This window comes from Takifugu rubripes, chromosome 20 (assembly GCF_901000725.2).
Source record: "Takifugu rubripes chromosome 20, fTakRub1.2, whole genome shotgun sequence".
NCBI classification, from domain to species: Eukaryota; Metazoa; Chordata; class Actinopteri; order Tetraodontiformes; family Tetraodontidae; genus Takifugu; species Takifugu rubripes.
Genome location: NC_042304.1, coordinates 1,244,629 through 1,270,757, shown reverse-complemented (window position 1 = coordinate 1,270,757; position 26,129 = coordinate 1,244,629). Strand labels below are relative to the sequence as shown.

The following is a 26,129-nucleotide window of genomic DNA, read 5'->3' as shown; positions in this document are numbered from 1 at the left end:
CTGGGGGTCCGAGCATTTAGCTACCAGGCCCCCCTGCTGTGGAACCAGCTCCCTGTCCAGGTAGGGGAGACTGACTCCATCTCTACTATCAGATTAGACTTCAAACCTTCCTCTTTGAGAAAGCCGATAGTCAGTATTTCTGTAGTTCCGGTTATTATCCTAGATATACTGGTAATTATCTAATTATTAGGTTAATATCTTAGTTCTGCTGCTAGAGGCCGAGGTTGCCGGGGTGCACAAGCATGATCACCTGATCACCAGGCTACTGTCACCCTGCTGGGTCATGGCTGCCTCGCCTCGCCTCCCTCCCTGATCCTGCTCAAGTTTTTGTCCTGCTAAAGGTAAGTTTCTCCTGCCACTCTTGCTTGGGTGGTGGCTCTGAGCACAACATATATATCGGAGTTAGTCCCACTGTAGTTCCAGTTATTATCATAGACAGACAAATTATCATAATTAGGGGGTCGTCTAATCATTAGGTTAACATCTTAGCTATGCTGCTATAGGCCGAGGCTGCCGGGGCCCAGAAACATGATCACCTTACAGGCCTCTGTCACCCCACTGGGTCATGGTTTCCTCTCCTCTCATCAAGTAGACTAGTGATGCTGTTTCTTGTGTAGTTTTTCTGCTCCCCCCCTTCTGTATTCATTTACAGGTATCACCGCCTTCAGAGCTGCATGATGACCTCCGGCCCCGCTGACCCACTCGGCCGGCAGCTTGCTCAATATAGTGTATCTTTGTATGTTTCTGTGCCCGTCCTCTCCTCTCCTCTCCATTCTCTCCTCTACATGTCCTCCCCCTCTCCTCTCTCTCTAGCCAGCCGGCCATCAGCAGGAGGGTCCCCCTACATGAGCCTAGTCCTGCTCAAGGTTTCTTCCTGTTAAAGGGGAGTTTTTCCTTGCCACTGTTGCTTGTCTGGGGTCAGGCCCTGGGATTCTGGAAGCGCCTTGATTGTAAAAGACGCTATATAAATAAAGATTGATTTGATTTGTAATTTTTTTAAAATCACATGTCAGCGGCAGGGATCAATCTAACAAAATTAAATTAAAAAACAGTTAGTAGGAAGAAGGCACCTCCTGCTGTTTCATCAGAACAATATCCATGGGGGATTTCATGGGCAACCAAATTTGTGCTATGTTATCACGTACACTAAACACAGATTTTTCTCTCAGGTCCAAGTTTTTCCTGTCATGTGCAAGGTGTGACCTGGCATGTCCCAAAGACCAAGATGTGCACAGCCTGGATACAGATTATGACTCCCAAAATGGCTTCACTGTTTCTGTCTACTTAGTCTCCACCCCGTCCTTGATAATGGTAGTCTTTGTTCCTGAATACTAGACTAGTTGGTTTGGTATTCCTGATTTACCCCATAGGCTCTATTATGATTAGCTACTGCGCCACCAGGAATTTAGTCGATCTGTAAGTTAAAAAAAATTTCAGGAAGAAAAGCCACTTAGTTAAATATTTCTGCCATGAACAAAAGAAAAATACTTACTGTCCATGGAGACATGAGTGATCATGATTGCTGGGAAATAGACCAACTGTAGCTCCCTATTTTAATGCCACTTGACAAACTTTTCACCTCCATTTTGTAATGCTATGCTTGCAGTACATGTTTGCCTTTTGAAAGGACTTTATTCTCATTGTATGCATGATTAGGGACAATAAAAAAATAAAAAAATCTGGTACTTGATTGCCCTTCTGTTTTTTGTTCTATCGATCCTTCTCCTCCACCCAGCTCACCATCATTAGTTTTGTAACAGAATATCAATTAAATTTAATTAAATATAGCTCATAAAGCCTGTTTTCTGGCTGCCTGTCCCCCTCACACACACCAAATGATAGAAGACCAAGGAGTGCATTTATGACATTTGTCACATTTATTAGTGATGTGTGATTTAAGGCACTGTTCCTCTTGCACAATGCCCCCTCAGAAGGACTCATTGAATGGATAGTGGGGATGTCCTGCATCTCTGGGAACACTTTGTCCATCCACCTGCAACATTATTAGACTATTTGTATAAACAAGTAAGATTTGTACAAACCAAATGTTCTTCACCGCAGATTAGAGATAGTGAAGAAATACATGACTAACCTAATTTACCATGTTTTCCAGACTATAGGGCGCACTTAAAATCCTTAAATTTTGTAAAAAAAATTGACTGTGGGCCTAATAATCCAGTGCAGCTTGTGTATAGATTAATTCTGTTTGTTCTTCCTGACGTCAAACCAATTTTAAAATCTGTCAAAATGTTTTAATGTGACTTTGGTAAACTACAAATAAAACATCTGTGTAGATTCTCAGTCATCCTGGTCATCGTTATCCAAGGTAGTTTTGCATTTCTAAAACAAGTGCACCACTTATAGGAGACACACACCCACACTATGAATCTATGGTGCAGAAGTGGAAGAAACAAGAAGATGAACTGCGCCACGTAAAGAAAACGAAATAGAGTTTCAGGGGGAATAAAGTAAGTTACGCCACTATCTGCCAGTGGATCATGGATGCCTGGGCTAAAATATCAGTCTCAAGTGTCGTCTGAGCTTTCATGAAGGCTGGAATCATCACTGAACAGCTGATTAACAGCAACAAGACTGACTGGGATAATGACGAGAGGGATCCGGCGTTCTTTATGCTGAAATCGCCTAGTTATCTAACTGTTTTACTTCATTTAATGCATCTTATATCCCAGTGCGCCTTATGGTCTGGAAAATATGGTACTTTGTTTTTACATCAGAAATGAAGTGTACATTTCCTTAAATATACGCCAGACTTGCTAGAAGTTATGTTATGAACAGCCTTAACCACAGATTAAGCAAAACAGAATTTCAATAGGAGTTCAAAAGATAACTGCAGAGGTTACACACTTTGATCATGGGTACGATGTAGCGCCACCCTCTGTTCAGTGCTGTGATGTTTTTCATTTCCTCTTGCTCTAGTATAAAGTCAAACACCTGGAGAACAAATACAAAAAGCACATTAATAGTAAGTAGAGGCACTTATCAATGACCATAAAATAAAGATAAATAAATGCATTACAAAAAAATACAAAAGATTACTTGAATGTTTTCTATAATGCGAGTCTTGGTCACACTCTTTGGGATGGTTACCACCCCTCGCTGCATCTGCCATCTGCAAACAAAATGGACTTATAATAATTATTTGTCATTGATGAAAATCAAACATATCTTTACAAATGTGCATAGTGTTGTGTTACGTACTAAAACACATAATAGGAAAACACATTAGCATTAACATATTGACATTAGAGCATCTCCACCAACTCTCTCTCATTACATTTTGACCCCACATGTTTACACTGTGCAACCTGATGGCTACGCTACGATGGCCCACTCCTCTGGCTGCATCTGTAGCTCCGGGTGTTGAGATCAACCTGCTGCAGAGGAAACTGATGCCTCCAGCGTGACTTCTGCACACTTTAAGGCTGAAATGATGAACGTGAAAATGGACCGAAACACTAGCATGGCAGCTTTGAAGTCAGAAGTGGTTGTGCAAAGGTGGACTGAACGACACATTGATCCCTATACTGTTAAGATCACCTTTATTTTGTCTATTTTCCCTTGACTGCACATTGTTCCTTTCTCCCCATGTTCCTCAGAGGGTCAAGGTGACCTATTTCAGCAGCTCGCGCAGCCTTCCATGATGTCTGACATCAGCACGAGAACTTTCCAGGCATAGTTTGAGCTGCACACTTCAAGGTCAGAGGATCGAGCTTAGCGTAGAGTTGGGGATAAGATTCTAAATGTAAGTAACAGAGGGAGGGAAGTTTGATGCTTCAGAGAGGATGGTAGAAAGGGATTTGGTAGGTTTTGGTGGGTGAGGGAGAAAATATATGTTGTTGATGAATACTGTCAATCTTTTTCCTGAAAAATGACATAATCATTGGGTTTAAGATTTTAAAAACAGAGTGAAAAGCCACAAAATGCAACTTAGCTGCATGGTGATGCATGATCAATTAACTCTTCCTGCTAAATCACCTCAGGACAATCTGAGCAGGGGACTTCTTGTATTTCTTTGCAAGTCCAACAAGCAGCGGCTCCTCAAGGACCACCGGCTCATCTGGATGCTTCCATGCGCGATCTGGTGAGCCCAGAGGGCTGTAGGCAGTCATCATTAGACCTCTGTCCCGACAATGGCCCATTAGCTCCACCTGAGCCAGGTAGGGGTGGCTCTCTACCTGCCCACAGAAACAAAAGTCAAACATTCCTAGACGCCTACTACATGATGGTAATGTTGAGTAGAAACTACTGTAAGACACATAAATAGGTTGTGTTGATAATCAGGGCCCCATGATTTCCGTGATGACAGAAGGAATTGTACGCAGACTACAGCAGAATTTGTTGCTGTTAATTACAAGCACACTTGATTTGTACAGCATCTTTCTTACAAAGATTACAGCTCTATGTGCTCCACAACAAAAGAGAAGAGAGAGATTTTGTTTGACTGAAATGTGGTTTTCATGTAGACGTGTGGAAGGCAAATGCACGAAGACAAAGCCACCCCTCTCATCATTTCACCTGCCCCTCACCCTTCAAAACAATGTGGCTGTCTTTGACAGGGTGAAATTTGGCTAAGAGTACTACTCTAAATAAATTTGGGTTTTCAGCCTTAAGCATTAGTGGCTGGTCTTGACAGTCATTATGAGTCCTGATACTTTGAAATTAGACCAGTATTGGTACTCTCCTATCCCTGATAAATTTAAATTCCATGTAACTTGTGTACATTTTAGTCATTAAGATCACTCTTTTGGTAGTAAAAAAATCTAATCCAAAACTCCTGCCTCAGAAACAGATCAATCTGTAAGAATGTGATTATGTGACACAAGACATCAAACACAGGGGCACAAGGCTCTTTCCCTTTGCCTTAACCCTCTAAACAGAGTGGCATGACCACTGAGTCCTCAAGCAACACCAGCCAGCTGCTACGTCAGCAGACAAGATGCCAAGAGCAATAGCTGACATGGTTCTGGGATTATTTCTACACCTTTCAAGCATTTCGTGAGTTGCAAGTCATGGTCGTGAAGTCCTGTGCTGTGAATTGGACATCGGTTTAGCTTGTATTAGATATAGATGGATTCGACTGTTATAACAATTTTAAAATACGAGCAACGAGTTGGGATTCATCCCAAGTCTTACCAGGCCTTGTCTAGAATACCTTTAAAGCCTAACTCTTGCTGGGAAGAGTATCTGTACCAGTAGACTGTGCTACCTTGTAACATAAATAACCCCATCAAGACTGCTGAACCTTCCAGAATAGAGCGTAGTGGGCAATGGTTGAGTCAAAAAGATTACATTTATCCTTGTAAATCCACCCAAATCCAAAAATTCTTATCCAAAGTGATAAGCACGATGGATATGAGTCTGTCATCACCTGCAGAACAGTGGGTTTGATGCTGGCCACAGCTAGGATGTCATTTATCTGACAGCTGTTGAAGTTGGACAGACCGATGGACCTGACCAGGCCTTTCTCCACCAGCTTTTCCATAGCAGCCCACGTTAGCTTGTAATCTATGTAGTCGTACAGCAGGCTGCCATCCTCCTTTCTAGGGAAAGGGTCATCTCCTTGTCTGTAAGGTAAAGAGAATGCAGGAAAACTGAAATGAACTTCAAAGATCTATGCATCTTATTCACTTCCTCCGGTGTCTGTTTTGGAATTAAAAAGTACCAACTATAATACTGTTTGGTTTATTTTGAACCTACTGTAACATTTTATGGTTAAAACTGAGCTCACTGGAAGGCATGGGGCCAGTGGATCAGGTAGAGGTCCAGGTACTCCAGCTGTAGGTCCTTAAGTGTCTTCAGTAGGGCTGGCTCCACATCCTCTGGGTGGTGCTTGGTGTTCCACAGTTTGGATGTGATGAACACGTCTTCTCGTCCGATGACCTAGTTTTCACATACACGCACAGCTTTATGATACACAACAACTGGTGCTCCAATCTGGACACCACACCGCGTTCCAAATTATTATGCAGATGAGATTTTTCTCAACAGGTGATGCCAATGACAGTCAGCATAATTTTCATGTCATTAACCGTTTGAGTATCAATTGAATGTCATAGAAAAAAACCTCGCAATGATTGCAGTATTTCTTTCAAAAACAAAAAAAATTTAAAATACACTGTTCCAAATTATCGCGCACAACAGTTTCAAAACATTTTATAGATCGTAAAGAACTGAAAATGGTGTGGACAAAGCAAAATATCTATGAGGGTGAGAGGCAGTTCAAGTCCCAACAGCAGCTCTGGGAGCCTATTCTGTCATCCTGCAATGAAGTTCAAGCAGAAACTCTCCATAAACTCACAAGTTCAATGGATAGAAGAATGGTGAAGCTGCTCTCAAAATAAGGGCTTCTATGTTAAAGTCTATCTTGAACTGCTGAGATGTTTTTGATTGAAATAGCTTTTGATTTCATTAAATATGACCTTCTAATTGTGCCAATTCAACAAATGACCATTTTCAGTTCTTTACAATCTATAAAATGTTTTGAAACTCTATTGTGCGGGTCAAGGCACTCCTTTCTAGGTGCAGTCATGGTGTTGAGGGGGTCCGGTTTGGATGGATGTATGGATGGATGTATGGATGGATATTGTGCATAATTCATCAACCTTGGGGAGCAGATCTTTTTCAGTGGAAGTGGGACTTGGGACAGGCTGTACAGTAGTTATGAACAAGACTGGAAGTTAATGTGTTGACACAGGATTTTCTATCAGGGGTTGATCCACCTTTGCTTGCATCACCAGCAGTAGCAGGTCTGACCTCCCACTGAGAGAGGCATGGTTGTTCCCTTCCTCTCTCATACGTCACCCCGTCAACGTCATCATTATATCGTTATGAGTTCTGGAAATCTGTCAGGGAAACGATGGCCAGCATGGACATCAGCCAGTTGATGGTCACTGTTGTTGTTTTGCACTTTGTAATTTTGTCTCACTCCCAAAGTGGACTAGCTGAGCACAGATTAAAAAGGGATGGAATTTGTGGTTAATCTGGAAAGATTGGAACACATGACATTTGACTTATTTCTCAGATTTTTCGCTCCAGTGATTAGGCTATTCAGCAAAGGAGTATCTCCTGAAGAATTTGTCTAAAGACTTCTTTGAAAATAATTTATTCTAGCAAACAGTGTGTCTGAGTGTCTTACGCTCCTGACAACAGTGGAGGGCGCAGTGACCACCGGCGGTGCAGCTAGCTAGAGAGGCTCAAGAGGTATAACCAGAGCTCGGTGCCCAAAAATTTTAAAAAGGTGATAATATGGCCACTCAGAGCATCTCCGGCCGGTAATACTGCCATCAATAACTGTTCCAGCTCAGAGCCTGAAATCTTCCACCAGATCTCTTCTCTTCTGCAGAAGCAGAACACTTTGCACATCCCACGATCTCGTCAATGGGCTTCCATGATTTATATAAAAGTTGTGTCATATCACTACACAAGTATAAACAATTCCTGATCGGTGGAATTTCCCGAGCATGACGGGCTTCATGTATGAGCTCCCATTAAAGATCACGAGCTTCTCCTTTCCAAAGTGAAATATCTTCAATGATTATGGTCCCAGACAAATCAGCCAGCCATTGATCGGGACACTGTATGGATTTACCTTCCCTGGACCAACTGTTTCATGCAGGGCTTCTCCAATCTCAGCCTCATTGCCATAAATGGCTGCACAGTCGATGTGGCGATATCCAGCCTGGAGAGCCCAAATGACGGCCTGTTTAACCTGATGTAGAGGAAAGACAACATTTCCAATTAATCTTTCATGCCATGAAGCCACCTAGTGGTATGACCGGTAAATTAAAGCGGTCTGTTTTACATTGAATAATTTCCAGACTATAAGCCGCTACTTTTTTTCTACACTTTAAACACTAGGGCTTATTCTACGGTGCGGCTTATTTATGTTTTTTTCACAACTATTGTGAATCAGTCATTTTTACTAACCCTCATCAACATGGAAAATACTAGAAGAAAAGCATATAATGCGGCTTTTAAGTTAAAAGCCAACTTATAGACCAACTACAGAACCTTTTTCCTAGCAGCTACCAAGTACACTGATTCATCAGCAAAGAGCCATGGTGAACAGTTGTGGTTGATGTAGATAAGGTGTGATTAATGGAAACAGGGCCAGCGGCTGGATGAAGATATAGAAGAATCTTCTCCATAGCGGCCTGAACAGGCCAGAGTGATTCAGAGTTTGGGCCACTTAATTGGAAAAACAATGCAAACATGCATAGAGTTGATATGATTTCTGCTGACGCGCTTGTGTTCCCACTTCCTTGAAAGCACATCCTCTGTCCTCTGAGAGAAGCGCTGACAGCAGCATGGTGTGCAGCTCACCCAGCAGACCTCTCTACCCAGTTACCATATTTTCATGAGCATAAGGCGCACTTTAAAGTCTTAAATTTCCTCCAAAATGGACGGGGCACCTTATAATGTGGTGCACCTTATGTTTGCAAAATCTATGAGTTCCAAAATCTGTAAATGCTTTTCGGCTTTCGCAGAAGCCATTTCAGATTCATTTCGGATTCAGAAGATGATGTACGTGAGTACATTGCTAAATACACACTAGCATGCACGTTTTAAGCTAGCATACATGCTAGCATACATGTTTTACCAAATAACCCGGTAAGCCTTATGTATGTGTTAAATACAGAAATAAGATTAAGATTAAGATTAAGATGAACTTTATTCATCCCCGTGGGGAAATTGAAAAATAGAACCCGTAACTGAGATTGCGTCTTTTAATACGGTGCGCCTTATGGTCGTGAAAATACGGTACTTTCATGCATCTCACCAAATGCCCAAAAAGCCAAATCAAATCAGAAGTGCATAGCCACTTATTTTGGATTCTCATAGACAATAGTTATTGTAATAAGGTAATTAAATATCTCGACATTTGTCATTGTTAAAAAGATCAATGAATGGTGTCATAATCAGACTATACAGTATGTTCTCTGTAGTTATTAGATTTCTCCACTGCATCCTTGATGACGCTCTGTCAAAAGGGAACAGTACAGTCACGGTACAGGATGCAAAAGGCCTCTTTTGATAGGACTTGTTGACTTCATTCTAAATGAAATGATAATTTTAACAATCAAAAGTAAAAACATGTGTTACCTCTGACATTTATGATGGACCAGCTGTACGTGGGTTGGTGGGGTTCAGTCCACCCATACCGCCACACAGTTCTGACCTTGCTGGACAGAGAGCTGGATGTTGTCTTGTGGTAAAAGACTGAAGTGAGAGATCTAACGTTGCTGATCCACAGCTTGTTGATGACGAGCTGTGAAACCACTCTGGACAACAGCCTCTGGTCCACAATCACCCACTAAGCAGGTATTAGTTCCTTCAGAACTTTCATTCAGTTCATTAGTCACTGTGTTCCTGGGCCATACATGTGTCATATTCTAAATTATGACCACAAAGCCAATAAAGCACTCCATACAATTCAAGATGCTACATTTGGGACACATTCAGCATGAGAGGACAAGTCAAACTGCAGAGACAGCAGCCAGATGTGTACTGTGGGCTGTGCACAGAGGCACTACCTTTCCTGGATCACTCTTCCATGTTCCCAGGCCAAGGAGGGGGATCTTCCTTCCTGTGCTGAGAACTGCAAAGTCATTCATTCCTCCGTGGAGTGCAGAAGCCTGGCAACATCACCATTCAGTCGCTTAGTAATGCGCCAGAAATGAGCCCTTCCTGTCAGGCTGTGCGTGCCCCAGCTACCATACAAGCTAATACACAGACACACAGACAGACAGACATGCAGGCGGACAGACAGACAGACAGGCAGGCAGGCAGGCAGGCAGGCAGGCAGGCAGGCAGGCAGGCGGACAGACAGACAGACGGACCAAATCCAGTCTTTCAATTTTAAACATGCGACTGCTTTTCAGAATAATTACTGGTAAATCCACTACAGTGTTTATATGTGATGATCGTTTCTTTCATAATTCAAACTTGATTCATAAAGTACCGTCGTAAACTAACAATGAAACTCAAGTTTAGTCGATTTAGTGTGATTAAAATGTGACTGGAAAAGGGTGACATTTGTCAGGCGATGAATCCAAGGGGAAGTAAAAACACGCAGCGGTTGTTATTAAGAGTTAGTAAGACCCTTTATCTCGGGTTAGGTTATTCAAAATGTCCGCTATCTGCAGGTGCTGTCTCATCAACAACTGCGTGGCAAACTTTCATCTGGTCCATACTTTGTTCAACCTATATCTTTTGATTTTGGATTGAGACGTACTCACCGAGGTGGAGGAGTATCAGTGCGAAGAAGCGCCCCAGATAACGCGCCTCTTCCTCTTCCTCTTCTTCTTCTTGGGTTTTAACGGCAGTTGGCATCCGTGTAGTTTCATTACTGCCACCTTCAGCTTCTTGTCCTCACTTGGTTCTCCTCAAATCCCCTTTCATAGTCCAGTAAAGGTCTTTTTTTAAATCTTTCCTCCCACCTGAACTGTCTACATAACTCAAAATGCTCTTCTCATCCATGTCTACCATTCCCAGTTTTCTCAGTTCATCATCACTTTTTCCTTTCTTCTGTATATCACCTGCATACTAAAAGGTCATGTTGTTAGTGGTTCCTTTGACCCATCAGTATGTATCTTAATCTTTTTAATCTTTATTTATATAGCGTCTTTTACAATCAAAATTGTTTCTCAGCGCTTTCCAGAATCCCAGGGCCTAACCCCAGACAAGCAACAGTGGCAAGGGAAAACTCCCCTTCAACAGGAAGAAACCTGGAGCAGGACCAGACCCATGTAGGGGGAGGACAGGTAGAGGAGAGAATAGATAGAACATAGTAATACATTATATTAATTAAAATAAGCTGCCGGTAGAGTCAGGTTGGGTGGGTCAGCGGGGTCGGAGGTCAGTAGGTCAGTATACAGCTTATGAAGGTGGCGATACCTGCAGATGTATACAGAAGGGGGGGGGGGGGGGGGGGGGGGGGGGGGCAGAAAAACTACACAAGAAATAATATCACTGGTCTACTTGGTGAGGAGGAGAGGAGAGGAGAGGAGAGGAGAGGAGAGGAGAGGAGAGGAGAGGAGAGGAGAGGAGAGGAGAGGAGAGGAGAGGAGACGATGACCCAGTGGGGTGACAGAGGCCTGTCAGGTGATCATATTTCTGAACCCCAGCAGCCTCAGCCTATAGCAGCATAACTAAGTTGTTAACCTAACAATTAGACGACCCCCTAATTATGATAATTTGTCTGTCTAGGATAGTATCTGTAACTACACGATAGTTGATAATAAGCTTTTTCAAAGAGGTAGGTTTTAAGTCTAATCTTAAAAGTAGAGATGGAGTCAGCCTCCCGTACCTGCACAGGGAGCTGGTTCCACAGCAGGGGAGCCTGGTTGCTCCCCATTCTACCTCTAGAGACCCTGGGAACCACAAGTAGACCAGCATTCTGAGAGCAGAGCGGTCTATTGGGATGATAAGGTGTCACTAGCTCCTCCAGGTAGGATGGAGCTCGGCCTCTGAATCCAGTGCTTTTATCTGCTGTCTATGATGAAGCCCAGTTCACTTTTAATATTATGATTTTTCTTACTGTGCTCAGTCTTGAGAAGCAACAGTCCCTCCTTCCACATGTCATAAGCTTCTTCCACACCAAAGAAAATTTCTCCCACAATCTCTTTATCGATTTCAGCTTTTCTTACCTTACTTTCTAAACACACTTCTAGTATATTAACCTCTCGTTTATTATTCGTCAGAACGATGGGTCGATAATGGCCTGGTATCCTTTCCCAGGCTTCCTTATAGGTGTCGTTTCTGCTTCTTTACAGCTGTTCCTCCCACACTTTCTTAAATAAAATAACAGCTTATCAAGACAGCTTACATCCCAATGTTTAATCAACTGGTGCATCAGAGGGGCAACAATGAGACAGCCCCCAAAACAGGAATGGCTTTCCAGGTTGAGGCCACTGATACGCTTTTTCATCTCTTTTGGCTAATTTTTCAACTGACTGACTTTCTACTGCTGTAGTTATTCATTTGGCTTGGATCAACATCTCTGTTGATATCATGGTGCGGTACCTGGACGCTACAGAGGTTGCACAAGTAGTCCAACTCCTCCAGGATGGCACATCAATACATGCCATTGGAAGAAGGTTTACTGTGTCTCCCACCACAGTCTCAAGAGCATGAAAGAGATTCCAGGAGACAGGTAGTTACTCCAGGAGAGCTGGACAGTGCCATAGAAGGTCCTTAAACCCTCAGCAGGATCGGTATCTGCTCCTTTGTGCAAGGAGGAACAGGATGAGCACTGCCAGAGCCCTACAAAATGACCTCCAGCAGGCCACTGGTGTGAATGTTTCTGACCAATCAGAAACAGGCTCCATGAGGGTGGCCTGAGGGCCTGACGTCCTGTAGTGGGCCTTGTGCTCACTGCCCGGCACCGTAGAGCTCGATTGGCATTTGCCATAGACCACCAGAATTGGCAACTATACGCCATTGGTGCCCTGTGCTTTTCACCGATGAGAGCAGGTTCAACCTGAGCACATGCGACAGACGTGAAAGGGTCTGGAGATGCCGTGGAGAACGTTATGCTGCCTGCAACATCATTCAGCATGACCAGTTTGGTGGTGGGTCAGTGATGGTCTGAGGAGGCAAGGACACACAGACCTCTAGAGGTTAGATAATGGCACCCTGACTGCTATTAGGTATCTGGATGAAATCCATGGACCCTGGAGGATGAAGGAATTGATACCATTGACTGGCCCCCACGTTCACCGGACCTAAACCCAATGGAACACCTCTGGGACATTATGTTTAGGTCCATCCAGCGCCACCAGGTTGATCCTCAGACTGTCCAGGAGCTCAGTGATGCCCTGGTCCAGAACTGGGAGGAGATTCCCCAGGACACCATTCGTCGTCTCATTAGGAGCATGCCCCAGGCATGCGTACAAGCACGTGGGGACCGCACAAACTGCTGAGAATCATTTTGAGTTGCTACAATGACATTTTGGCAAAATGGACCAGTCTGCTGCATCATTTTTTCACTTCCATTTTTGGGATGTCTTTGATTTCCCCCCTCTATAGGGTGATCATTTTCATTTCTATCAAATTACGTGGCATCATTTTGTTGCTAATACATCACCTACTTTTTATCAGGAAAGATATTCAAGATCATTTTCCCCCTTGTTTAGATCTGATGTGTTTTCTAAGTGTTCCTCTAATTTTTTTGAATCTAAACCAGTCTAGGGCTGCCCCTTTAAGGCCAATCATATGTTCCAGTCTCTGTAACAGGATGCTGTGATCAACTGTATCAAAAGCAGCACTGAGGTCCAGCAGAGCCAGCATAGAAACCAGTCCATGATCTGAAGCTATAAGAAGCTCAGTAGTAACTTTAATAAGTGTTGTTTCTGTGCTGTGGTGAGCTCTAAAGCCTGACGGAAACATCTCAAACAGTCCAAGGTAGTTTTCTATGTTGGGATAGACAGACCAGGGTGGTAATCCCTCTTTTTAAGAAGGGGGGCCGGAGGGTGTGTTCCAACTATAGGGGGATCACACTCCTCAGCCTCCCTGGTAAGGTCTATTCAGGGGTACTGGAGAGGAGGGTCGAACCTTGGATTCAGGAGGAGCAATGTAGTTTTCGTCCTGGGCTTGGAACGGTGGACCAGCTCTACACCCTCAGCAGGGTCTTTGAGGGTGCATGGGAGTTTAGCCAACCAGACCACATGTGTTTTGTGGACTTGGAGAAGGCATTCGACCGTGTCCCTCGGGGGGTCCTGTGGGGGGTCCTCCGAGAGTATGGGGTGCCGGGCCCCCTGATACGGCCGTCCGCTCCCTATACGATTGGTGTCAGTTTGGTCCGCACTGCGGCAGTAAGTAGAACTCGTTTCCAGTGAGGGTTGGTCTCCACCTGGGCTACCCTTTGTCACTGATTCTGTTCATAAGTTTATGGACAGAATTTCTAGATGCAGTCATGGTGTTGAGGGGTTCCGGTTTGGTGACCTCAGGAATGGGTCTCTGCTCTTTGCAGATGATGTGGTCCTGTTGGCATCATCGGCCCGTCACCCCCAACAATCGCTGGATCGGTTCGCCAAGTGTGAAGCGGCTGGGATGAGAATCAGCACCTCCAAATCTGAGGCCATGGTTCTCAGCCGGAAAAAGGTGGAGTGCCTTCTATGGGTCAAGGAGTTCAAGTACCTCGGGGTCTTGTTCACGAGTGAGGGAAGAATGGAGCAGGAGATCGACAGGCGGATCGGTGCGAGATCAGCAGTAATGCGGACTCTGCACCGGTCCGTTGTGTTGAAGAGAGAGCTGAGCCAAAAGGCAAAGCTCTTGATCTGCCGGTGAATCTTCGTTCCTACCCTCACCTATGGTCATGAGCTTTGGGTAATGACCGAAAGAACAAGATCATGGGTACAAGCGGCCGAAATTAGCTTCCGCCATAGAGTGGCTGGGCTCTCCCTTAGAGATAGGGTGAGAAGCTCTGCCATCCAGGAGGAGCTCGGAGTAGAGCCGCTGCTCCTCCGCGTTGAGAGGAATCAGATGAGGTGGCTTGGGCATCTAGTCAGGATGCCCCCTGGACGCCTCCCTGGTGAGGTGTCCAGGGCATGTCCCTCGGGTAGGAGGCCCCCAGGAAGACCCAGGACACGTTGGAGAGACTATGTCTCTCGACTGGCCTGGGAACACCTGGGGATCCCCCTGGACGAGCTGGAAGAAGTAGCTGAGGAGAGGGAAGTTTGGGCCTCTCTGCTTAGGCTGCTGCCCCCGCGACCCGACCCCGGATAAGGGGTGGAGGATGGATGGATGGATGGATGAGCTAGAACTTTATCAGTGAAGAAGCTCATGAAGTCTTCACCACTAAGGGAAGAAGGGATACATGGCTCTAAAACACTGTGATTCTTTGTTAATTCGGTCTCAGTGCTGAAAAGAAATCAGGGGTTATTCTGGTTTTCTTCACTTAAAGAAGAAGAATAAGCTGTTCTAGCCTTACGGAGGGCCTTTTTGTAAACTGCCAGACAGTCTTTCCAGGCTAAATGGTAGCTATCTATTTTACAATAATACCACTTCCTTTCTAGTCTTCGCACTATCTGCTTGAGGGTCCTAATGTATGAATTATACCAGGGGACGCACCTCCTCTGATTTACTATTTTCTTTTCAGGGGGCAACAGAATCAAGCGTGATTCTCATTGAGGATGCTGCACCTTCAGCAACAGTCGACCTCGGCAGGGTTAAGATTATAATTATTGATCCCTGGAGAAACACATGGTGATCCTGGGATTAGCACAGGGATCACTTCCTTAAACTTAGCTACAGCATTATCTGAAAGACATCTGCTATAGTAAGACTGTGTTATGAACATAGAAGAATCTTTAATCATAAATGTAAAAGTGATCAAAGAATTATCTGACAGGAGTGGGTTCTGAGAGAACACTGACACATGTTCTACCTCAACACCGTAAATCAGAACTAGATCAAGGGTGTGGTTGAAGCTAGGAGTTGGTTGGTTTATCTGTTGAAGGAAACCAACTGACTCAAGTAATGAAATGAAGCCATTTCTAAAGCTGTAATTTACAACATCTACATGGATGTTAAAGTCTCCAATAATAATGACTTTATCTGTTTTGAGGACTAAGTCAGAGAACTCAGACAGGAACTCTGAATGTGGCCCAGCAGGGGGCTGATAAACAATTACAAACAAAAGTGGCTTTTCTGTCCTCCAGTTCAGATGGGTGATGCCAAGAGTCAGGCTTACATATGAACTGGAGCTGTGTTTGTGTCTAGGATTAATTAATAACTTGGAGTGATAGATTGCTGCCACTCCCCCTCCTCGACCAGTACCACGAGGGCTATGATCATTAAGATTGTTTAGGAGGAGTAGATTCTTTTAAGCTAGCATACTCCTCCTAAGTATGTCCTTGTCTTCCTTGTCCTTACAAATATATCCAACATGTAACTGTAATTTGATACCATTTTAATTCACAGGACGTTTCCCCCATTTCTACCTGTCGTGCTGATATTTATGATGTTTTCAAGCGGATCCTCATTGCTGTACTTTGGATTACTGTACATCACTTTTGTAAAGGGTGTTTCTGCTGCTGATCCACACTTACATAATTTATGATTGATCTTATTGATCAGTTTTCATTTTTTTCTTACTTAACTTGCACCTTTTCTAATTTTTTCTAAATTTTTATGCAGTTTAAACTTCAGTTTCTCTGCTACTTTCTTTTGAGTGAGAAATATAACTTTTGTCCACTCCAATGAAAATCTCAATGCCCAACTTGATGATTATAATTGCACCTTATTAATTCCTGCCATGTTTCCATAATGCCCCCATCATCACCGAATAAATGTTTTTCAATTGTAATCACTACATCGTAAAAATATATTTTATCATAATTAAGAATAAACCTGCGGTAATAGCACTGCCCTGAGGAACACCATTGTCTACTGTCATACATATCCTTGTATTTTTCTGTTACTTAGAAAGTTTATTTAACCTCTCCAAAAAAGATCACATACTTTGTCTGCCACACAAAAAAAATTAAAGGACAGCCACTATTTCTTCATCTGTATGTGCTTTGCTGCTGTCTGATTCTACAGTATGGGAATAGATCTGTCTTACCTAAAACCATTTTGATTTATTTATATATATGAAGTGAAAGATATATATATATATATATATATATATATATATATATATATATATATATATATATATATATATATATATATATATATATATATATATATATATATATACACATATATATATATATACACACGTCTCTTTCTGTGACACTTAGTCTTTCACTTCATTGTTTTCAGAAATCATAATTATTTCCTATAAAAATGTGGTGTTAAAGTGAGCGATTCTGATATGCAGTACCACCCCCAAGCGACAGGAGCGCCCTACAAAACTACGCGAAGAACTCCAGAAGTAAAAGCGGAAGTGCGATCAAGAGCTTTAAGAGCTGTTTTGGAAGTTTGCTCAAACAACAGCAACAACAAACAGATAGTTTGGACTACCGCTGTTATATGAAGATTGCAATGGACGAAGGGCGTCGAAAAGCGGTTTTCGGTCACTTTTAAGAGATCACTTTTAAGCAGCCAGTTATTAGCTGCCGACTTTTTGTGGCACAGAATATAGCTCTTTATAAAGCAGCAACTTAGCCGACTTTAATTTTAGCAAATTGACCATGCGCGTCCCTCTGTCCCTCGATTGTCTTTGAAGATCAGCTCCAGCCGTCGATAGGTCTTTGCTGGATGTTGGCTTTAAGCATAAGTGCAGGTCTGGCTGCCCTGTCTGCCCATGAGCCGTCCCGGCACTGCTGAGCGTCTGCAATGCACCTCCCGCAGCTGTTGCCTCTTGTCAACTAGCCTTCGATGGCTTACCGCGGCTTCTCCGAGCCCAGCACGAAGACTAGGAGCCCGCGTCCGGACAACATCCTACCACTGCCTAGAGGGGTCGACCAGAGCATGAAGCCGGTGCTGTTTGAGATCTTCGGCGAGTTATGGACCGTTCAGTCACGACTTGGCCAGGGAGTGTCAGCCTCGGTTTACCGGGTCAGCTCGGGCCGGGCCGCCACCGCTGCTGTGAAGGAGTTCCAAGCCGACACTCAGGGAGGAGATTACGGGTATCATAAGGAGAGGTCCGTTCTGGAGCACATCCATGGTCACAAAAACATAGGTAAAAACGCCACCACGTTCCATCACCTTACCAGGCCTTTTCAGCTTTTAATGAGTTTGTGAGAATTGCTGCTGTCCTGACAGCTTTGTGAATTTCCACATACCCTTGGGGTCCTCTCATTTAGGTCCCAGCAAAAGTTTGAGGAGCTGAAGTAGTCAGGTTGTGAGTGTCGCTATGACTGTAACTGTCTGAGGAAGGTTCTTCGTGATACATGGATAATGTTGATCGTCCTTGAAACACCAGACCATTGAGGGGCTTCCTGTCCTCTTAGTGACGCTGTACGGGGTGTTCACCAACCACAGCTGTACGGGGGTTTCCACTCGTTGCCTTCTGCTGGAGCTCTTGGATGTCAGCTTGTCTGAGCTGTTGGTGAGGGGCAGTGGAGGTCCAGAGAGTGGAAGGTACGTCACTTCAGTGGTTCCTTTGGTTCTGCAATGCTGCCATCAATAAGATCATATAACAATATAATTTGATCACACCGTGAAATACTGCTCCAAGTTTAAACACATTTTCTTTATTTCAGGCTGTGGTAAGAATTCAGCCTCTCTGGTGTTTAGTACATTTGCTGTTGCATTCTTCTGCCAGTGGTTACACAGCTTGATTGGTAATGTGTGAAGCAGCCCTGTCCCAGTTGGTCCCGGGCATGCTTGCTCCAGATTTTCTCTTCTTGTGTGGAGCATCAGTTTTAACCAACGGCAGCTCATTTGAGGCATATTTAATTAGTGAAGATGTTGATCATAAGGATTTCCTTGTCTTGCTTCTGTGCATTTTTTCCAGTTTGACTATTTTTAAAAACGGTGGCTTGTTTGCAATGTTCTTTTTGTAACTTAGCTGGATGTGCTACACATTGGCCCTGCTGCTATACTTGTTTGTTTGTTTGCTTTGGGGAACATTATGCAGGTGTGTAAGTGCTTGAATGAATAGTGAAAACTCTTCCTGAGCCATCTCGTTGGCTCATACTCATTCACCGGCCAAGTTCTTCACCTCTTGGATTGATTGGTTTTTCTAGCATTAACTAAAATATTGAACAACTTGCTATTCATCTTTTCAGTAATATCCCAGTGCTAAGAATATGTCCCCAAAAAAGACCTAAGGACTTCAAATCAGCTATTGGAAAGAGCAGTGTGTTATGTTTTCTATCACACTGTGATGATTTCTGTGCAGAGGCCAGCAGGGTCACTCTATGTGGCTCATTCAGCACTGTGCCAGAGACATCCTAGAGGCTCTGGCCTTCCTCCACAGGGAGGGATATGTCCATGCTGACCTGAAGCCGCGCAACATTCTCTGGAGTGCTGATGACGAGTGCTTCAAACTCATCGACTTTGGCCTCAGCTTCAAAGAAGGAAACCAGGTGCGTGTTGGGTGTGTGGATGGTCACTGTCCACTGTTTCTAATGTGTCTTCAGTAATCTTGCCTCCTCCAGGATGTCAAGTACATTCAGACCGATGGCTATCGAGCCCCCGAGGCCGAGCTTCAGAACAATCTGGCTCAAGCTGGAGTGGAGGTGGAGGGGGACTCTGGCTGCACAGTGGCGGTTGACCTGTGGAGTTTGGGTATCATCCTGCTGGAGATATTCTCAGGAATCAAACTCAAAGACACTGTTCACTCGAAAGAGTGGAAGGTAGAAATAACACTTTTTTATTGCAAAACTGAGATAAAGATGCTTCAACAAATAAGATTTAACAGAAGCAGTGACACAAACTGCTTCACTCGGCGGTAGAAACCTCCTAAAAGTTCTTTCATATCCTGTCCTTTAGGAGAACAGTGCTGCTATCATAGACCATATTTTTGCCAGTAACAACCAGAGGTGCCCTGCCATCCCAGTCTATCACCTCAGAGACCTTATTAAAAGGTATGTTCCATCCCACATATGTGTCTGGAATGAATTTTGATCAAACAGGAACATGTAGGAAATCAGGATCTTTGTTGTTGGAGACTAGCTTAGCATCTTGCTAGTCTTTTACAAATCCTAATAATTTGGTTTGTCCGTCTTTACATTCGATTGGTTCCTTCCTGCACGATGTTCTCATTTTGCTGTGTTGACAGAGGAGGTTTTCTGGACCAGACTTGATTCTTATTGAGCTGTATATGACTTATTTGTGTGCTCAGCATGGTAGTAAACAACTCCAAGCAGCGATGCACAGCTGAAGCGGCCCTGCTCAGCCCGTTCTTCAGCATCCCCTTTGGTATGTGTCGGTGTTTGACACGGTCGAGCACTTCTCCGTATGTTGTTATGTCACCTCTAACGGCCTGCTCTCCCTCTGTCTCTGGTAGCGCCTCACATTGAGGAGCTGGTTCTGTTGCCCTCTCCTGTTCTGCGACTGATTAATCTGATCGATGACAGCCACCTAAACAACGATGAAGAGTATGAGGGTACATCTACACAGCTAAATGTGGACAGATTTAAAGCCCTTCCACAGTTTAAAAATGTAATTTTTGTATCTCTGCTTTGCTGCAGACATCATGGATGACATGAAGGAAGAGTGTCAGAAATATGGATCAGTGGTTTCTTTGCTCATCCCCCGGGAAAACCCAGGAAAAGGACAGGTCCGATACGTGTTCTTTAAACAGGGAATCCTTTTGTAATAGCTCAGTGTGGTGTAACTCTGCCTGCTTGGCACTTCTGCCTGAGTATGGTGCCAAAATATTTTCAGATACATTTTCATTTCTTTGACTTTGGGTATTTTTTTTTTACACTAAAGATGGGAGCAAAACATCAGTTATGATGTGTCCATTTTTTTCCTTATGCCTTAGAGGACACATTCACACTCAAATTTCCTAAGGTCAAGGTTAGAATCACCACCCTTCCCTCACTACATGTCTTCAGACTGTGGGTGAACATGGGACGACCTAGAGAAATTAGCAAAGAAATGGCCAGGACTGTTAATTTGTTTCATCTCCAAATGTCCAAAATCTGTCTGCTTCCCCCCCCCAAAGCAGGTAACCTTATTAATTTCTGCTGTTTTCCCATAAGGTTTTCGTAGAGTACGCCAACTCCGGTGACTCCAAAGAGGCTCAGAGGCTGCTTATGGGACGCACCTTTGATGGGAAGTTTGTCGTAGCCACCTTCTACCCTTCGAGTGCCTACAAAAGAGGTTACTTATACCAGCTAGTGCAGTGATGCTCAGGCTTCACGTCCCCTCTGTTGGCATCAATGAAGCGGCCTGTGGTACAGGTTGCTGCTAGGTGCAAGCCTGTATAATAGCTGCTGCACTTAGACAGCTGGAGAGGCTGTCCCCTCTTCTGCCTGAGGATGAGTGAAGAGCCCACAGCAGCACCTCGTACCCGCCTCCTGCAGTGTGTGTATAGAGTACAGAACACGTGGACGTGCAGATCTCCATGCTATGGGATGGTGTTTCTCTTAACTTTACACATTTTCTTTCATACTATAAACACGTTTAAACAAATATATCCAGAGCAACTGTCCAGTGAAATCTGAATCGTCCCCTTTTTTATTGGACACAGGTTCTCTGACCAATTCTACAATTATTGTATAACTATCTACAGCCTAATGTGAATCAGCTAAGTTGAGTATCAAAGCAGTTCACGCCTGTTGAGCCAAGCATCCTAATGTACCCTAACCACCCTTTACTCCTGTTACTGGCATGTAAAGCTGCTTTAAAGACAATGATGTCTCATGATTGTAGCTTTCGTATGTCAGCAGCATGGAGACAGGTGATGTGTGGAAATGAAGCAGTGTGTGAACGCAGGTGCACAAGTTAACACCATCACCGAGAAATATTACAGTTTCTGTGATGGAGGAAATATGAGTGCGGAGTTTTCCTTAACAACCATTTATTTTATAAGTGAAAAGGATCTGTGATGCCTGGGCTTCATTCAGATCCTGCGGATTTTGTTGGTTAGCTGCAACAAAGGGTCAGGAATGTATTTCATTGCTTTAAGAGTGAATATGCAGTGTCTGTTAAGTGCCCGCTGATATTAAATGGAGCTAACGAACCAAAACTCTGCCCATGTTAACCTTGGCAACTAGTTTTGTAAGCAATCCCCTGTAGCGGGTGTAGCCTTACTCCGTTACTCCAGTTTCTTAAGGGCAACTGGAGCTAGCACCTTGCACAAAAGTAGCATTACTGCATCTACATTTTAGCTTTGATGTAATTTTGCCTTAATTGTTAAGGAATAGACACATGTCGACTGTGGGTGAATTTCTCTAGGGACTATAGGGAATTTAGAGGGACAAAAATACAATCTGCACAGGTTTGACCCCTTCTGCCCTTAGACCTTCAAACCAGTTCAGGAAAACTAAAAGTGGGTATACTGTCTTCAGCAGAGTTTTGCTCTGTTCTTACAAATGGATGTCTTAACTTGCTAGTAGTCCAACCTTTTTAAGCCAAAAATGTTCCACATTGTCTGTTAGGACTCTTCACCTTCAAGATCAAATGCCTACTAGCCTGCCTCTAGTGGTGGGCTGAAGTCCAGGGCCTGGGTGTTTAAGGCTCAGTCAGCCCTAAAAGCCAGTTTGGCTGCAGACCTCCAGCATCAGCTGGCCAAGAAACAATCAACCCAAAATCATGTCGACGCTTTTGGAGGAAGCGGATTCATATCAACTGATCCACGTAACACGAAGGCAAACCATTACTTTCTTAAATGTCCAGCATGTTTTGATTGGTCTATTCATTTTTGTAGCATTTAGCGATCATTTATCGAGTTTGATGGCCGGCAAATTGAATCCATTACACTACCAGTCAAAGTGGGGTAGAGGTGCGTGCAAGACAGTTCAAAATCAAGCGGCTGCTTTAGATTTTAGTGAATCAAACTAATGTGAAAGTGTTTCTCTCATGTTCATGTTAGCTGTTCTTTATAGCGTTTCTCATGGGCGGAGGTCTACCCTCCACCCATGAGGGGAGTAGAAGCTTGTTCCACCTGTCTAATGCCTTTTAATGAATTTTAGCAATTTGGAGAATACAAATATTAGATACAGTAGCTGTTCCCCACCTGCAGGTCTGGAATTTTCAACTGTGAGAGTCCGAATCTGAAAGAGATCCATAAAAAATCAAATGATATTATTTTGAAATAATTAAGTTGCACTTTATTGTGTGAATTAAGTATTTGATACAATAGAAAACTAGAAATTTTATATGTTGCTATCCCTTCCAAATATAAACAGAGATCTTTGTTTCCAATCACAGAGCTCACAGTTTTCCTGGAGCCAGGAGCCCCAATGAAGGGATCTGTTTGTTGGCCATTGTGGCCCCATCCATCCTCTCCCCAATCCACTGTAGTCCTCCTGTCCCCTTTGCAGCAGTGTTGCGTGATGTTTTCTCCCCCATGACTCACAGTTGGGATGGTTATCTTGGGACTGGACTTATCATCATCCGGCTTCCTCCAAACATAGCGAGTCTTCAGGTCACTGACCAAATCCTCACCTGTAGTTCTGGGCTAGTCCCTTACCTTTCTCATGATCCTTGATTCTCCACGAAGCAGAGCCGGCATGGAGCCCCAGTTTGAGGGAGGGTGACCATCATCTGGAGTGTCTTCCATTTATTTTGAATTGTGCTACTATCTTGTAGTCCATTTTAACCATGTGCAGGTTTACATTTAGTCCCTGGTGACCTTAGACAGCTCTTTGGTCTTCACCACGATGGAGTCTGATTGATTGAGTGTGTGCACGGGTGTCCTTTAACACAGATCTCATCTTCAAACAGGTGCAGTTCATCCAGGTGAGGCGTAACGTGTCTGTATAGCCAGAATTCTTGCTGCTTGACTGTATTTTCTTTTAGCTTCGCTCTCTTACAGTTGAAGTGAACCCACCATGAAAATGACAGACCTGTCCATTTTTGTTAGTCGGGGAGCTTGGCTGGTGTATCAAGTCCTTACTTTCCCCACAATATTACTCTTTTACCACTTTAGGCTGAGAGAGGGAGAGTGCTCATACACCTATTTGTATATATATAGTATAAAACTACATATGCATACAGTATATGTAGGTAGATTGGCAGGTAGATGCCAAAGGAGTGTCTGCTGTAACTTTATGATCCCTTTGTTGTCTTTCTTGCTTGTCTTATTCTAATTATTAATCACATTGGTGCAAATATTGTGGATGTTTGAGGCTCACTGTTAGGTCTGATGTGAGAATCCACCGATCCACCAGGGCTCTTCTAAGGCTCCTCTAGGGCTCCTTTAAGGCTCCACCAGGGCTCCTCTGGGGCTCCACTAGGACTCCTCAAGGACTTCTCTTGGCAAGATTAAAAATCACAGCTTGCATTTGTTTTCAGATTAATTCAATCCTGAGCATGAGAACCAGGATGTTGTCATCTGTTGAAAGTCTAGAAGAGCTTCCACCTCATTTCCTTGCTCTGGCTAATTTGTTCACAAGGTTCTTTGGCATTTTTTTTTGTCATCACTATAATTATCATGGATTAGAGTTACGCTTTAATGTGTGTGAGGACAAAATAAAGTTCTCAAAGGTGCATTTGGTTGGTCAATACCAGATCAAGTGATCCTGGTCTGCTCAGCTAAAACCATGAATTACTCCGCTGATGATAAATCACATGATGTGTTTACTGCTTTATTTAGTCTCCTGCTCTCAGGAGAGCAATAACTGTCTTGAGGATCATTTGGTTAGGGTTTAAGATTCATTATTTGTTGTTCTTACTACAAAAACCTGACACAGGTTATCAGCTTTGTGTGCCTAAATCAGTCTTCTGTCATCTTCTGCTAATTAGGGAGCAGTTGTGCTTCCTGAAGTGTCCCAGGAGCTGTTATCTCTGTCAACTCACCAACTTGTAACTAATAACCCTGTTATTAGACATGTTCTTGACTCCACCACCAGCTGTTGCTCCAGTATGGAACGCTGCTCTCTGGCAGCTTCCCTCATGTTACAGACGGTACATATTCCTCCATGTACAACTGTGCTGGAGAACATAAAGTACAGCTGTTGTATTGTCGTCACTCCTGCTGTTTTCTCTGTATTTATCACAATAAAACTGTGCTTGACTTAATCGGATATTGGTCCGTAGTTTCATTCAGAATTCTAAGGGGACTTTCTTTCTGACAGTCTTTTTTTTTTTCAATATCAGTTGATGACTACTGACTTCTACTGCTTTTCTCTTATAGTGTTGGGGTTAGGGGTGCACCCTGCGCAAGCCATCAGCGCATTGCAAGTCAAACAAACACAGACAATCATTCACACTCATAGTCACTCTTTAGGCGAATTTACAGTGTCCAGTTCACCCCCAAACACATATCTGTGGACAGTGGGAGGAAGCCAGAGACTCCATATAGGCATGGGAAAAAGTGCACACTACACAGCCTTCAGGAAATATTAGCTTCTATTTTTCAATCCGTGCTGTTTTCTTGTGTTAAAGAACTGATATATAAACTAAAATGTGAAGTTTTATCATTTGGTGAATTCAGGGATCAGACAGCTGGAGGTGCTGCCTCTGTGTAGCTGCTGCCAGAGCTACATCCACTGTTTGTTCAGTCAGGGTAGATTGGTTGGCAGTGCTTATCCTAGTTCCTGTAAAAGTAACACGGAGGGATGCTGGAGTCCATCCCAGCTGCACGCAGGTCCACCTCTGAACGAGTCACTAGCTCATCGCAGGGCCCTCAGGGGATGCGTTACCTTTTTCAACGATACCTTGGCAGTGCTCTGAAGGTGTCCTGGCACCTCTCCGATACCAGAACACGGCCCAAGTGTTGTCCGCACTCGGGCTTGAACCGAAAACCCTCCTTCTCAGCCCAGTCCACCACAGACTGAGCTACCACCATTAATATTGATTTAGCTTTTTTTTTAATTTATCAAATATTTTTTCATGAGGCTGTTGTGACCATTTTTCAGTTGTCTTTTAAGTCAAACCCATTCAGATGACTGAGACCAGAGCGGCTTTCTCCATGATTTTGTCCATGATGGTCTGTTCAGGACAGCAAGGTCTTCTCTGGTAACAAAAGAACATAATCAGAAAAGTAAATCTAGTTTTTGTTTTCAGAAATATGTAAAGAAAATGTCATCCATAGTCTGTTCTCCTTGTGTTATATTAGATCCTCTTTGTTTGCTGCTTCCATTGTTGTATATTATGGTAGAGTTTATATCCAATCATATTTCAGCTAGATTGTTTTGTCACCTTGTATGGAATCTGCATGAGGTGGGCTCCTGTATGCCCAAATTTCAAGTCTGCAACCACGTGGGCCACAACGTGACATGTGCATGTCCTGTGATTGAAAAAGCACTTGTGAGAACCTATCCGTCAAAATATCTGAGCTAAGGTAAGCTAAGGAGATCTGTTAGCTACCAACCTCTATCTCTGTATTTTTTAACCCGTTATGGCTGAAGAAGCGCTAGTTTTGGTTGTAGATATCCCTTTGCCAACTGCTTCTGTTGGGTGGTCATTGTCAGCATTAAAACTTGTGTCAGAAACACGGCCGACAGAAATATGTGGCTGTCGGCATTAGCCTCCACATCCATAGAACAGGATGTATTGACTGATGCTGTTTCCTTCTCATGAAGACAGAAGAAGAA

The 26,129-nt window shown here is 43.6% G+C and overlaps 2 protein-coding genes across 4 annotated transcripts; one reads left to right on the top strand and one right to left on the bottom strand.

The window, feature by feature from the left end:
• Positions 1–1,854: 1,854 nt before the first annotated feature.
• On the bottom strand, positions 1,855–10,372 carry akr1a1b (aldo-keto reductase family 1, member A1b (aldehyde reductase)). Of its 3 annotated transcripts, none has more exons than XM_003978405.3 (9): positions 10,260–10,372; positions 9,555–9,656; positions 7,610–7,729; positions 5,750–5,901; positions 5,390–5,585; positions 3,997–4,196; positions 3,058–3,130; positions 2,866–2,952; positions 1,855–1,993 (listed from the first exon to the last, which is right to left on the bottom strand). In XM_003978405.3, the coding sequence occupies exons 2-9, from the start codon at positions 9,633–9,635 to the stop codon at positions 1,928–1,930; spliced, it is 975 nt and encodes a 324-aa protein (XP_003978454.2). In that variant the 5' UTR covers positions 9,636–9,656; positions 10,260–10,372; the 3' UTR covers positions 1,855–1,927. The 3 variants fall into 3 exon arrangements, with proteins under 3 accessions (XP_003978454.2, XP_029683851.1, XP_029683852.1); XM_029827991.1 differs by having other exon boundaries at positions 10,256–10,302; XM_029827992.1 differs by lacking the exons at positions 9,555–9,656; positions 10,260–10,372 and adding an exon at positions 9,124–9,209.
• A 6,516-nt stretch (positions 10,373–16,888) lies between these two features.
• uhmk1 (U2AF homology motif (UHM) kinase 1) lies at positions 16,889–24,612 on the top strand. Its single transcript, XM_011619719.2, has 9 exons — positions 16,889–17,653; positions 17,925–18,054; positions 18,818–19,004; positions 19,077–19,274; positions 19,411–19,505; positions 19,763–19,839; positions 19,928–20,026; positions 20,112–20,200; positions 20,628–24,612. Exons 1-9 carry the CDS (start codon positions 17,350–17,352, stop codon positions 20,772–20,774), a joined length of 1,326 nt encoding a protein of 441 aa, XP_011618021.1. The 5' UTR covers positions 16,889–17,349; the 3' UTR covers positions 20,775–24,612.
• Positions 24,613–26,129: the final 1,517 nt, after the last annotated feature.

Bases quoted from the DNA above. Each gene is read 5' to 3' on its own strand.
- akr1a1b (XM_003978405.3), bottom strand. From the start codon at position 9,635: ATGAATGACTTTGCAGTTCTCAGCACAGGAAGGAAGATCCCCCTCCTT. The intron at 7,730-9,554 runs GTAGTGCCTCTG...CCTCTACATCAG, and splicing joins GGAAGAGTGATCCAGGAAAG to GTTAAACAGGCCGTCATTTG. The intron at 1,994-2,865 runs GTGTGTAACCTC...ATAATGTTGCAG, and splicing joins ACATCGTACCCATGATCAAA to GTGGATGGACAAAGTGTTCC.
- uhmk1 (XM_011619719.2), top strand. From the start codon at position 17,350: ATGGCTTACCGCGGCTTCTCCGAGCCCAGCACGAAGACTAGGAGCCCG. The intron at 18,055-18,817 runs GTACGTCACTTC...ATTTCTGTGCAG, and splicing joins GGAGGTCCAGAGAGTGGAAG to AGGCCAGCAGGGTCACTCTA. The intron at 20,201-20,627 runs GTCCGATACGTG...TTTTCCCATAAG, and splicing joins AAAACCCAGGAAAAGGACAG to GTTTTCGTAGAGTACGCCAA.